This window comes from Lepisma saccharinum, chromosome 18 (assembly GCF_977018435.1).
Source record: "Lepisma saccharinum chromosome 18, izLepSacc3.1, whole genome shotgun sequence".
Lineage (NCBI taxonomy): Eukaryota > Metazoa > Arthropoda > Insecta > Zygentoma > Lepismatidae > Lepisma > Lepisma saccharinum.
This window is the reverse complement of record NC_139246.1, coordinates 18,255,438-18,267,214: the sequence shown is the minus strand read 5'-3', so window position 1 is coordinate 18,267,214 and position 11,777 is coordinate 18,255,438. Positions and strand designations below refer to the sequence as shown.

Here is an 11,777-nt window from a genome sequence, read left to right as displayed (position 1 = left end):
CTTTACTTCTAAAACCTTGCACATCAATTATAAAAGCCATTTTTTTCTTTAATGCAACTACTCACAGCAGAAATTGTCCCCGTGATGTATCTCGTTTTGATGTATACACCGAACTAAATTGTGCATCAAATCTCTCTCATCACTTAGAGTCCAAAGCAGCAAATAAGCGTCCGACTCTGTTTCAAGATCGTATTCAATCTCAGGGTGAGTATCCATAAAATGGTAGAAAATGTGATAAAAATCATCCGGCTCCCTAAGATAGGTTTTTAGGTTGGAAATCTTCCATGTAAAACAGCGTTCGCATTCGTCAGCGCTTTCAGCACTATCACACTCCAAATAATGCTTACTCAAGCACTGGTGAGCCAGTTGATTTGGTGCATTCGTAAAACAACCATCACAAATAACAGCATACTTAGGTACATAAGTATGTAGTCTTTTTAACAGACAATACTTGTCAATGAAGCCAGAAAAGCATCCACAACTTTCGAAAATAATATGTTCGATATCTTCTGTGTCAGCCAGAGCTGAAGCGTTCTGTATGTTCTGACTTGCCATAGTGATATAGTGGACATCTCACATCTTTTATATATATATACACACACTAGGAACTTTCCACATAACTGTCTGTCACAAATAACTTTCCAAGAAGAGAAAATTTTCAGGTCAATAAGCTCCCAACACCGTTACAAGTTGTCACAAATAACCTCCCAACACCATTACAACCTGAACTTTACCAAAAGTTCTCATCACTTGCTCAGTTTAGAAGTGATAACCTCCACACATACATCGCGAAAAAATAGTCCCAACTCACATTTCACTCTTTCACTTAAAAATTCAACACAATTATCAAATATCGGCAGTTCATGTCGCTCTACTTGATCTTTTATATTGGTAATATCCTGACAATTATGATCATTTGAATTATTAGTACAACCATAACAAGTATCTTTAATTGATCCAACACATAATGAAATATAAGACTCGTAATATTCACGTATTTGGGTCTGATATTCACAATACATTTTAGTTATCTTAGATATGCAATCAGACAATCGTAAAAGCTCTGTCCAGGTAGTTAACATCATTGTCATTGGTATTTCCGAATCAAAAATATCCACAAACTGAATAACTTTCTTATTGTACAATTTGTCAAAAGAAAGCATGTATTTTTCACCTAGAAACGCAGGCGACAAAACCAACTCTTCTTCACTAGATAAATAATTAGATATATTTCCCCCCAACTCCATCAGTGTACACCATTCTTCCATACACAACACAATTCCTTGGCTGTTGTGGCGAGCAAAACGCACACACACAGAAAAATCGTTCTTCACATCAAATCCAACAGTCGCACTCTTGAATGCAGTTTTACTCAAAGGGTAACATACCTCCAACAGGTATTGCTTCCGTGGTTTCCATGTGGAAGAGGACTGGGCACCATTTTCCTCCATGCTGGTTCCAGAGAGCTGTTTTAGCATATTTAACTGCTGCTGCACATAACTATTCCCTTGAAAATTAAGTTTTCTTTTCGCATTCCAAACCTTTCCTCCCTGTAGAGATGCAGGTGCTACAGCTGACGTTGCAGTAACTCCTCCCGAACGTGTTGTTGCAGATTTGGACACTACAGATACTTCGGCACCACCAGATCTTTGCACTCTTCTTGACTTGGCAGAACCGCTTTTCTCCATTTTGCTCTTCTCTTTCCTGCTACTTCACGATGAACGTACTAACTGTACAGAACATGTGGTACTTTATATACACCAACCCACATAACTCCCATCAACGTCATAGATTTTTAAATAGCACATAACGGAACATCTTGAGCAGAAAATCTCTCTCTCTCTCTCTCTCTGTGTATTCTCTCTTTCGTATGTCCTCTTTCTCCCTCTCTCTCTCTCTCTCTCTCTTTCTCTTCCTATCTCTGTCTATCTCCGTCTGTTTCTCTCTCTCTCTGCCTCTCCCTCTTCCTCTCTCTCTCTCTCTCTCTCTGTGTGTGTGTGTGTGTGTTCTCTCTTTCTCATATCCTCTTTCTCTCTCTCTCTCTCTCTCTCTGTCTCTCCCTCTTCCTCTTTCTCTCTCTCTCTCTCTCTCTCTCTCTCTCTCTCTTCCCATCTCTATCTCCGTCTATTTCCCTCTCTTCCTCTTTCTCATTTTTCTCTTTCTCTCTCTCTCTTCTCTTTCTTTGAGTGGCTGGTGTCAAATCTCTACTATGGTAATACCAAATTTTTACTACGACAATTGTGGTTACAAAAACAAAATTAAAAGTTAGTATGTCCGCCGTTTGCTTCTCTCACAGCATGAAGACGATCAGGGTAGGAGCTCAGAAGATTCGCAAACAGTCCGTATTCCATTCCATGTCACGGAGGACTTGTTCCAGATGTGCAAGGAGTGTTGGCCGGGAATAGCGGTCCGGTCCACGTTCCACTATCATCAAGGTCTCAACTGCGTCATTCAGAATAGCCCCAAAGTGCTCCGCTGCATTCAGGTCCGGTGATGCACCCGGCCATTCAGAACTGCTGAAGAAGTAAATGCCACTTCGCCGAAGAAGGTCTTGGTTTTAGCATTTGCCTTGAAGCAAGGTGCTTTGTCGTGAACTAACTTTTAATTTTGTTTTTGTAACCACAATTGTCGTAGCAAACATTTGGAATTACCATAATTTCTTAATTGTTGTTACTTTTTCCTGCAGACCCCTAGCAAAAGGTTATTTCCCACCCTGTATGAACTATGGCTTTAACAAGACAATAAATATTGTGATTTGAATATAATTCGAAATGTGAGATTGATTGATCTATCTCTGCTAGACTAGCTACTCCTCAGTGCACGTCACTGACAATAACAAACGTTCCAAGACATTTTAACGTATATATTAATGCTACGTGATAATAATTTGGGTGTTGTTTATGAGTCGGTAACTACCTATTATTATTTTAAAACAGAATTTTACAAGCATTGGTATTGGTGGGTTTCGGTATCGGTGAAAGTATCGTCATCGGTATCGGTGGTATCGGCTCAGCTCTAATGGAGACAATTGATTCTATTTAATAGTAGAACGGTTATAACAACTCCCACACGGGGAAATGCATTAAGGAAAAGTCATTCCTCTGCATCTAACTTTTATCAAGAGAACAATGTCTTGGGGAAATCGTTTTCCTATTGGTACATGAAAGGCACTATGCGACTGACTGTAGCTACATTACAACAAATGCACTATCCTGTGACTGTAATATTGATTATTGATCATAATCATAATGTTTTTGTCAGTAGAGAACTGACGAGATAAATATTGCGAAGCCAGGGGTATCAAGGGCCAAGTAGACTTCTCCTTTCCCAACAAGCAGTTAGGCTACGTAGATATGTACTTGATATGCTTTCAAAAACTTTCCATGGTAAAAATGAAATTGAAAGCAATTACCTTAGTATCTTCGCTGGTAGTAGCAACAACAATAATAGCTAATACTATTACTTAGTACGAGTTTCATAATTTCTATTTTTCTATTTATATCGCTTTTCTGCCTCTTTAGCCTAATCGCGACGATGAATGCTGATTGTATTAAATAGATGCAGGACCACTCACGAAAGAATACCCAAAGCCAGGCCAGGACTCACATCCAGAATCTTTAGTGACTTTATTGATTGATTTGCTTTAAATCTTCGCTTTTTGTGCCACTTTTGGCTAATTTGTGAAGAAGAAGATGGATAATATGATGAAATTGATGAATGAACCTAACGAACATCCATGCCCAGGCTGGGATTCAAACCCGGGACCCCAGGCGTCGTAGCGCGATGTGCTAACCACTTCCCCACGGGGGCCGGCCAGAATCTTCAGTTATGCCAACTGGTATCAATATTAGTAATTGTATGTGCTTACAGTAGTTAGTAATCTAATACGTAGTAACATTTAATATTATTATTAATTAGTGTTAGAAGCAACACTTGATACTACGAAAACAAATACTTTGCAAATTGAATTCATTTTCAAATATGGTTTCCTTTCATTAATCCATATTGTTCAATAGAGAGTAAAAAGGAAATGCTGCATATGCAAGAAATATTGTTGTAAAATATAGTAGCACTTATACTATAAAATTTTTAATAAATTAAAACGCCACTACGTGAAAAAATATAAATATGCTGAAAAAGGCAGTAATTTATTTTATTAAAAACATAAACTAAATGTAACGATTCAACCTTCTAGCAAGGTTTTCTTCAGACTCTGTATCAAGTTGTAGAAGTTGAAGAAGGTTGAAACGTTACGTTTAGTTTATGTTTTTAATAAAATAAATTACTGCCTTGGTCAGCATATTTATATTTTTTCATAATCATGGAAACAAGGCTTCATGGTGCCACTACGTGATACTAACAAATGACAAATAACAAATAAGGAGAGAATGAAGCGTACCTTGGCCCAAGGTTTGTCAAGAATTCTTCCATTTTCCATTTCTTCGCCAATAGTTCCTGATTTGCCCGCTGCACGGCGCTGTCGTTCGATCTCAGCACGTTGTTGAAAACTGCTCGAAAAGGCATCAGTTGAGTTGCCAGAAGGCTTGCTGCATTTGTGGACAAGTTGTGCTCTGAAAATTCAAATTGAATTGAAACATAGCTGTTACTGTACGTGGTTCACCGAAATCATGCAGATCCAGTGATCTATTTACGATTCTTTACCGGTGTTCCATCGTTATGTGTCTTCAGTACGTACGCTCCACAATATGACTGCAGTTGTATCTTAGTAGCGTCATAATATAAAAGTAGTTTATTTGCAAATAAATAAAGACTTAAGAGAGATGTTTCAAGAGAGGGCTCAGGCCTTGCACTGAAATTACAAGAAATCAAAATGTAAACATTTAGAAAACGATTCATTGCAACGTCTCAAACCTACCATTAATAAAAGAAATATTTAAAATATTAGAGCAAATTGCAGAAAAGTTGGAGATTTAGTAGGCATATTGAATAGTTTGGATGTACTCGTAGCTCTTCCAGTTTTAGAAAGAAAAATATTTACATGTAATAACACTTTTTCAAACAAACAGTACATTCTGTAATATAATACAGTTCATATTAATTTTTGAACTTTAATAAACATTTTGCAATTAAGTTATAAACGAAACTGTATTTTCACATGGAAGGATATTTGTTTTTAAATGTCCTAGATCAATTTCTTCTAATACAAGGTATTTTTGCAATTTAGTTGCCAATCTCAGTAAAGGGTAACATAGCATATAGTTTCTAAAAGCCTCTAGGTGTAATTTTGTTATAAATTGTAATCTCACGATCTGCATAAATATGGTAACAGATTGGCCAATTACTGTAAATATTCAGTCTCGATTCTTAACACGATTTATTTCGTGTGATTGAACATGTTTCGAAATAACTGCACAATTTTTCTAAACATTAAAGATGTGATGGTCAATAGTTTGTACAAATTACTCAGTAAGTCTGCTCTACTGATTATTTAGGTTAGTCACGATGATGAATGAGGGAATTGATTGATTGATTTGCTTATTTTACTTCACTATTGTGCCACTTTTGGCTAATTTGCGAAGATAGGGACGAGTGATGATATGATGAAATTGATAAATGGACACTCACAAACATCCATGCCAGCCCGGGATTCGAACCCGGGACCCTTGCCGTCGTAGCGCGATGTGCTAACCACTCCGCCACGTGGGCCGACACGAATGAGGGAATGCTCAGAGAGATTCCGAGCATTCCCGCATTCCCTCATTACAAGAAGTAATGCTGGATTCAGTCTCATGTCATCTGAGTATGCTGATTTTATTCCGAAAAGGATGGACGCTAATAGCTTGAAATCAAAGCGTTATCCTTCGAATTTATGTTAGGAACACTAATTTACAAAGAAAAGCAGCCGTTTGGTCAGATGAACCAAACTATTTAGCCTTGCCATATGGTCGTGCAAATAAATTGTTGTTCATCAGCAAAAAAATGGCTACCTTCAATCTGTCACAAATTTTCATTCTTCGTTAACAAATACAAATTAGTGTATTTTGAAGTCACGAAATACTTTTGGTATTTTGACATAATATTTGTACTGGTCCCGTAACGTCTCTTCATGTCAAGAAATATAAATAATACGGTAAATATGTGAAATAACACACATGAAACTAATATCATTTCATACATATCCCATAATAACATGTAGGCATATAGCAAATACAGGTGTGCCAACGCTATCTTTTGGTAGCTCAAGGTCACCGCCTTTGCATACCCGACACACACTGATATCTCTCGTACGTACATGCGATTTTTAATATTTTCCGGTTTTCCACTGAACGACCCTTGTTTACAGATTCTTAGCTACAGACACCCAACTAAGACATTTGTTAAAATCAATAAAATATGTTGACCTCTGTAGCGGAGTGGTTAGAACAACGCACTGTGACACCAGGGTTCCCAGACTAGAATCCCGGCCTTGGTATGGATGTTCCTTGTGAATGTCCCTTCATCATTTCATCCCTCATCTTCGACATTAGCCAAAAGTGGCAGAAAAGAGACGCTAAATAACAATAATTAAACCAAACAATTCATACATTTATTATAACAATTAAACTATCAATATTAACTAATAATTGAGTAATTCTAACTCTATAATTTTCTCATCATAAGATATCATGAGAGTCCGTCATGATTATAGTACATAAAAGTAACCGACTGGAAAATTTGAAAAACAACCGCATAGTGTTTTTTTTTAAAACTAAATCATTGGCAACACTGATTCCGGTCAGGAAAAGGAGAAGGGGAGAAAGTGAAGAAAAGGAAATCCTTGGCACTGAACTACAATGTGATCCATTGAAGTGCAGACCGCCAAGTCGGTGTTCAAGCTATCGGGAAGCTATAGCTCGAACACCCCTTTACGTCCTGCAGTTGCCAAAAAATGTGAACCAATTCCAATGTCTAAAAATCTCCAACCCGCGAATACATCATACAAATAACATATCGCAAATTAACCCATTCTAGAAGTCAATCATAAGAAGAAAAATAAAATGTGTAGAGGTGCGCCTGTGACATAAATCCATGATGGAAGCCCTCAAAAACCGTGTTGACGTTACGTACGCAAGGAATTTTAATATTACTAAAACGTAAGTTTCGTAGCACATGTGAAAAAATTACCTTCCGCGCTATTATGAAACGCCCTTTTCTTAGAAGAAACTTATATTTTGACGAAAATACATTTGAAATGTGGCCGAAATCGAGGGTGTAGGATGTGATCACGGAGCCCTGAAATATGGCCGCGAGAGCCTCGCTTGCCAATAGCGTAAACACCGACGTGGCGATCTACATTTCAATGGATTACTCTGTACTAGTATTAAGAACTGTAATAACTCAATTATTGAAGGGTTACATTGTACACTAAAACACTTACCTATTAGTTTTGAACGTAGAAACGGTGACTGAGGACAAACTGTGATGATAGGAAGGGTGTCTGCTGGCCTGTACTGGTAACGAATCTCAGAGTTGATTGGCGGATCAGTTACCAACCTCTTCGTAATCCTGATCATATGCACAAAGAGGAAGACAAGAAACGCGACCGTAATAAACAGCCATAGAATTCTGTGAAACCAGCTCTGGCTCGAAGCAACGTGACCGAATCCATGGCACGTTGTGTTCTCACAGAACTCGATTAAACGTTTTTTGTATTCAGAGCGTTTCGCAGTCTTTATGTTCGGCGCTGTCTCACTCGATTTCTTGTACACCATTTTCTTCAGTTTCCGTCCACTGTCGATACGAATTCTGGGTTCTGTGTTGTGGAAGTCGTAATAGTAGTTCTTTCTTATCATTCTTTTCATTATAATGGAATGTATTTCGGGAACATAAACTCGTCGGTGTTTACAACCAATAATTAAAATCGAAGCTGAACTGAATGTTAGTTAAACTGGGTGAGCGAATCGTAGAAGACTAATTATTATCAATAAAACTTTGACAATGAAAGCTGACCTTATTAATAATACATTCTTTAAATACCGTTTTGTAATGCATTTAGCCAATCACATAACTACGGTTCTTGTTTTGGAAAAGTGGTAATATTAATGTTACGAATAACTACTTTATATTATTGCGTTTTATGTTTAGTAATTACAATACAAAGGTAATATTCTGTCGTATTTCTAAAAATAGCATATTTAAAACGAGAATGATTGAATATATTCATATCTCATGTTACATTCTTATTTACTTAAAAATTTAGTTTTCAATTGATTAATAATATCTGCGAAATTCTACAAAACTTCCAGGAAATAATTTACATATACGCACACATGTTAGAGTCACAGAAATAAAATTTTGCCAGTTTCTTGTTTCTGTGTAATTTCCTTATTGTGTCATTTCACAGACAAATTAATCCATTGCATTTGTATTCTTTCTTTCAATCATGAATGCTGAACTAACTAATCGAATATCTGTTCAGTCCGTGGTAATATAAATATATTTTCAGCACATTCAGTATCCTGAATATATTCAGAATATCTGTGAAAAAGACACTAAGAAGACACAGTGGCAAGTCCAACACTTTCGCAATAAAATATTCGTCTTTAAATGCACGAATGTAAATCTCCTGGAGTGATCTGCTCAAGTTTTAAGCCTTCAGGAAAGAAAAGAAAATCGCTCTCACTGTTACCAGATCCACATCACACCAAAATTCTCCTTAGCTGACGAATATTCGCTGCTAAATTCACAGAACAACCCAACACGATTCTTCAACCTTTTCTACTGGATGGCAGCTTTGTTTGGTGACATAAATGTGCTGCTTGCATAACCATACGTCTCCAGTTTCTTCGAAATGTCCACGATGGAAAGATTAGCCTGAATATTGGGAACATGCATCGGGAAGTTACGATCGATTTAGATGTCAGTAAAGATACTAGTATTTTCGCGATCGATTATATAAATACGTAATTACTTTGTCTTCTTGTGTACTTAGAGTATTTGAGCAAATAGGCAGAAGGGTTTAGACATTTCTTCTAATGATGCGTGTGTAATGACTGTGCTACACTGATGATTTATAGTGTTTGCTTATAACTAAGGCAAATGCTACAGTTTGTTTTGCTACTTTCTCTATTGTCCTCTCTAAATTAAGGACATATTCCCTTCTGAAAGAATGTTTTCTCTGGTTGTATCATGAGCGTTCGGAAGGGGGGGGGGTCAAGAGGGACTACGGCCCTCCAATGGAAAATTAATTCCGCCCAAAAATTATATATTTCACACATAATTTCATTTCAGTCACAGTAATTTATATTAATTATTATAAGTGTGTTGAAGGAACATGATAATTTCAGACTGAAGCAGTGTTTTTTGAGGAGGAATCGATACTAAGGGGGAATATGCCTCTTTTGCCCCTTCTGGAAAAAAAAATACCTTGCCTGCCCCTACTTGGGAATAATCCTGCGGACGTCCATGGGTGTATTCTCGTCCCCCCCCCTCTCTCTCTCTCTCTCTCTCTGCATAAGAACAACACACAAATGAATCGAAAGGAATGCGTGTTACGTACGCGCACGTACACATAGACGAGTAGAAAAAGCTAAAACTAAAGCAAGAGCCAACCCCTTTTCTTAGGAGCCAGCTTTTTTTGGCAAATATAGTCCAAGAAAACGATGAATCCAAATAAGATAAAACTACACATTTTGATTTTAAACATTTAATTTATTAATTAATGCAAGTTTGGATTAAAAGTAATTAATTTTTGCACCAGAGTGGCATTCCTATAGAAAGCTCAACTGATAACGACATGAATAGCTATGCAATACATTCTAATATATGGCAGACTCTGCCATATCGCTACAGATTTTAAACTTCGGCTAGCAAAAGTGAAAAAAACAACATTGTAATGGCTTGTTCATTATTCAGATTACTGATACACGTGACACAGAAAACACACAAACATTAAAAAACACAAACTGTTCTCGTCAATTGTTTTTTTTTTAAAAGTAATGGAAATTTCCATAAATGAACTCGAAATATTAGGAAAGAAATATTTTTTAACCATTAATTTGAAAATTCAGGCGCCAGGTCAAAAGTTTCAAGCGACATGGCGACCTGTTGACCTGTATTTTACTACTTCCGTATATGTATGTATGTGTGTATATGACAAACTACATATATACTGTGGGATCCATGAGTATTGCCGTGCAAATTGTCCATCACTATGCCCGTGCACTTTATTTGACCCATGGAACACACAATAAGAGATGTGTGCGAAACAGAATGAGGCCCTCTTGGTCTGATACACTGTGCTTTGTTTATCTTCCAATCACGTACCCTTGCCTATGCATGTAAGGTGAGTTACACTCATTGATAAAATGTGATCTCCACCTTACATTTATCTACTTTTCTAATAATGCTTAATTTTTGGACACTAGTGAATTAAATAGTAAATAAAAATGTATTTTCTACAGTAAGCGTAAGATAGAATCTAATCGCACGGCTATGAAATTAGGCGGGTGGCAGAAGTTCGCGCTGTTGCCAATTCGAACAACCCCGTGTGTTCGGAGGTTTAAGAGAATGAGAGATCTCGTTGTAGAGTTGGTCATTGTAATCCATGTAATGCAAACTGACAATATTTGCTCGAAAGGTATGGGATGACACAATAGTGCCCTGGAGAGAGGTCGATCTGACGCTCCAACTAGGCAACGCAGCCCGATTGACGTTGACACACAATGCGCGGGAACCAGCGACTTTTGTTATGCTCTCGCTTTGCCTTTCCCATATGTAGCACCAGCGCAATTCTGGCCTATTTTCATGGCTGTGCGTTTAGTATCGCATGTAGACATCCAAACATAGTTGGGGAGAAATTGTCACTACAATGATTTCTCGAGGCTAGTGTTCATGTTGATATCTTTCACGGCACCCCAAACAAACCGTAGAATCAATCCTCTTCATATCCATGTGAATCCTCTGGCCTAAATTCCAAATTATGAAGTAAAATGTCTATTTTTCAATTACGTATACACATTTTGCGTCACTCTGATCGGAAGTCTCCACCAATTCTGTACAGCGATCAACATAAGCCACTATGATATACATAAGTACATTCTTTCACAATTATTTTGAACTTCTTAAAAAATGTATTTAGCAATGTATTGTGTAATGTTAGTTGTACACAGTTTCAACCTAAACATGCTTTAAAGAAAACACATGTTCGTACTGGGTGGTGCAGTACAAGGAGGCATATGTAATTCTTTCTTCTCAGTTTTGAAATGGATAGGGATGGCTGCCAACATGATTTCTTTCATTCTTCTTAATTGATTCCTGAAATAAAAATAGATCTTTAAAAACAACTCACATTCAATTGAATTTTGAAAATTTCGTTTCGGATTGATTCAATTAACTTCGCTCATTGGTACGGTACCATTAGGTTATCCGCTACAGGATGTGAGAGGATAATGGAAGGGAGAGGATGAGAAAGTGAGAGGAACTACCCATGACCTTTCGTAAAGGTACATTCACAGCAATTGCCTGGAGTAATTAAGGAAACCCAGGAAAATAACATAAGAGTGGTATTTTACAAGCACATAAAAAAAGGTGTGCTTAGCACCACGCCATGAAGGCGCATAGGGGTGTAGGGGTAACGCCCCACACTTTCTTGATCCGGTGTCGTGAGTGGGGGTGATCTGATCAGATTCACGCCCCTGACAGCCATTACCCCCCAGGGTTTCCCCTAGGTACCCATGTCATTCGACGCTGGGTGGGCGCTGGGGCATCACCCCCTAGAGCTAGAAGGCCACTCCCTTGCCGCGTGACGTCACGCCGATCCGACCCTTCCAGCAGTA

The 11,777-nt window shown here is 37.7% G+C and overlaps 1 protein-coding gene across 1 annotated transcript in view; it reads right to left on the bottom strand.

Moving 5' to 3' along the window:
- Window positions 1-10,351: 10,351 nt before the first annotated feature.
- The window catches only part of LOC146001887 (uncharacterized), a 48,210-nt gene continuing 46,784 nt past the window's right edge, over window positions 10,352-11,777 (bottom strand). The window contains exon 4 of the mRNA XM_083139596.1: window positions 10,352-11,256. Coding sequence (XP_082995722.1) covers window positions 11,194-11,256 — 63 coding nt within the window. The 3' untranslated portion in view covers window positions 10,352-11,193. The remainder of the gene's footprint in view (window positions 11,257-11,777) is intronic.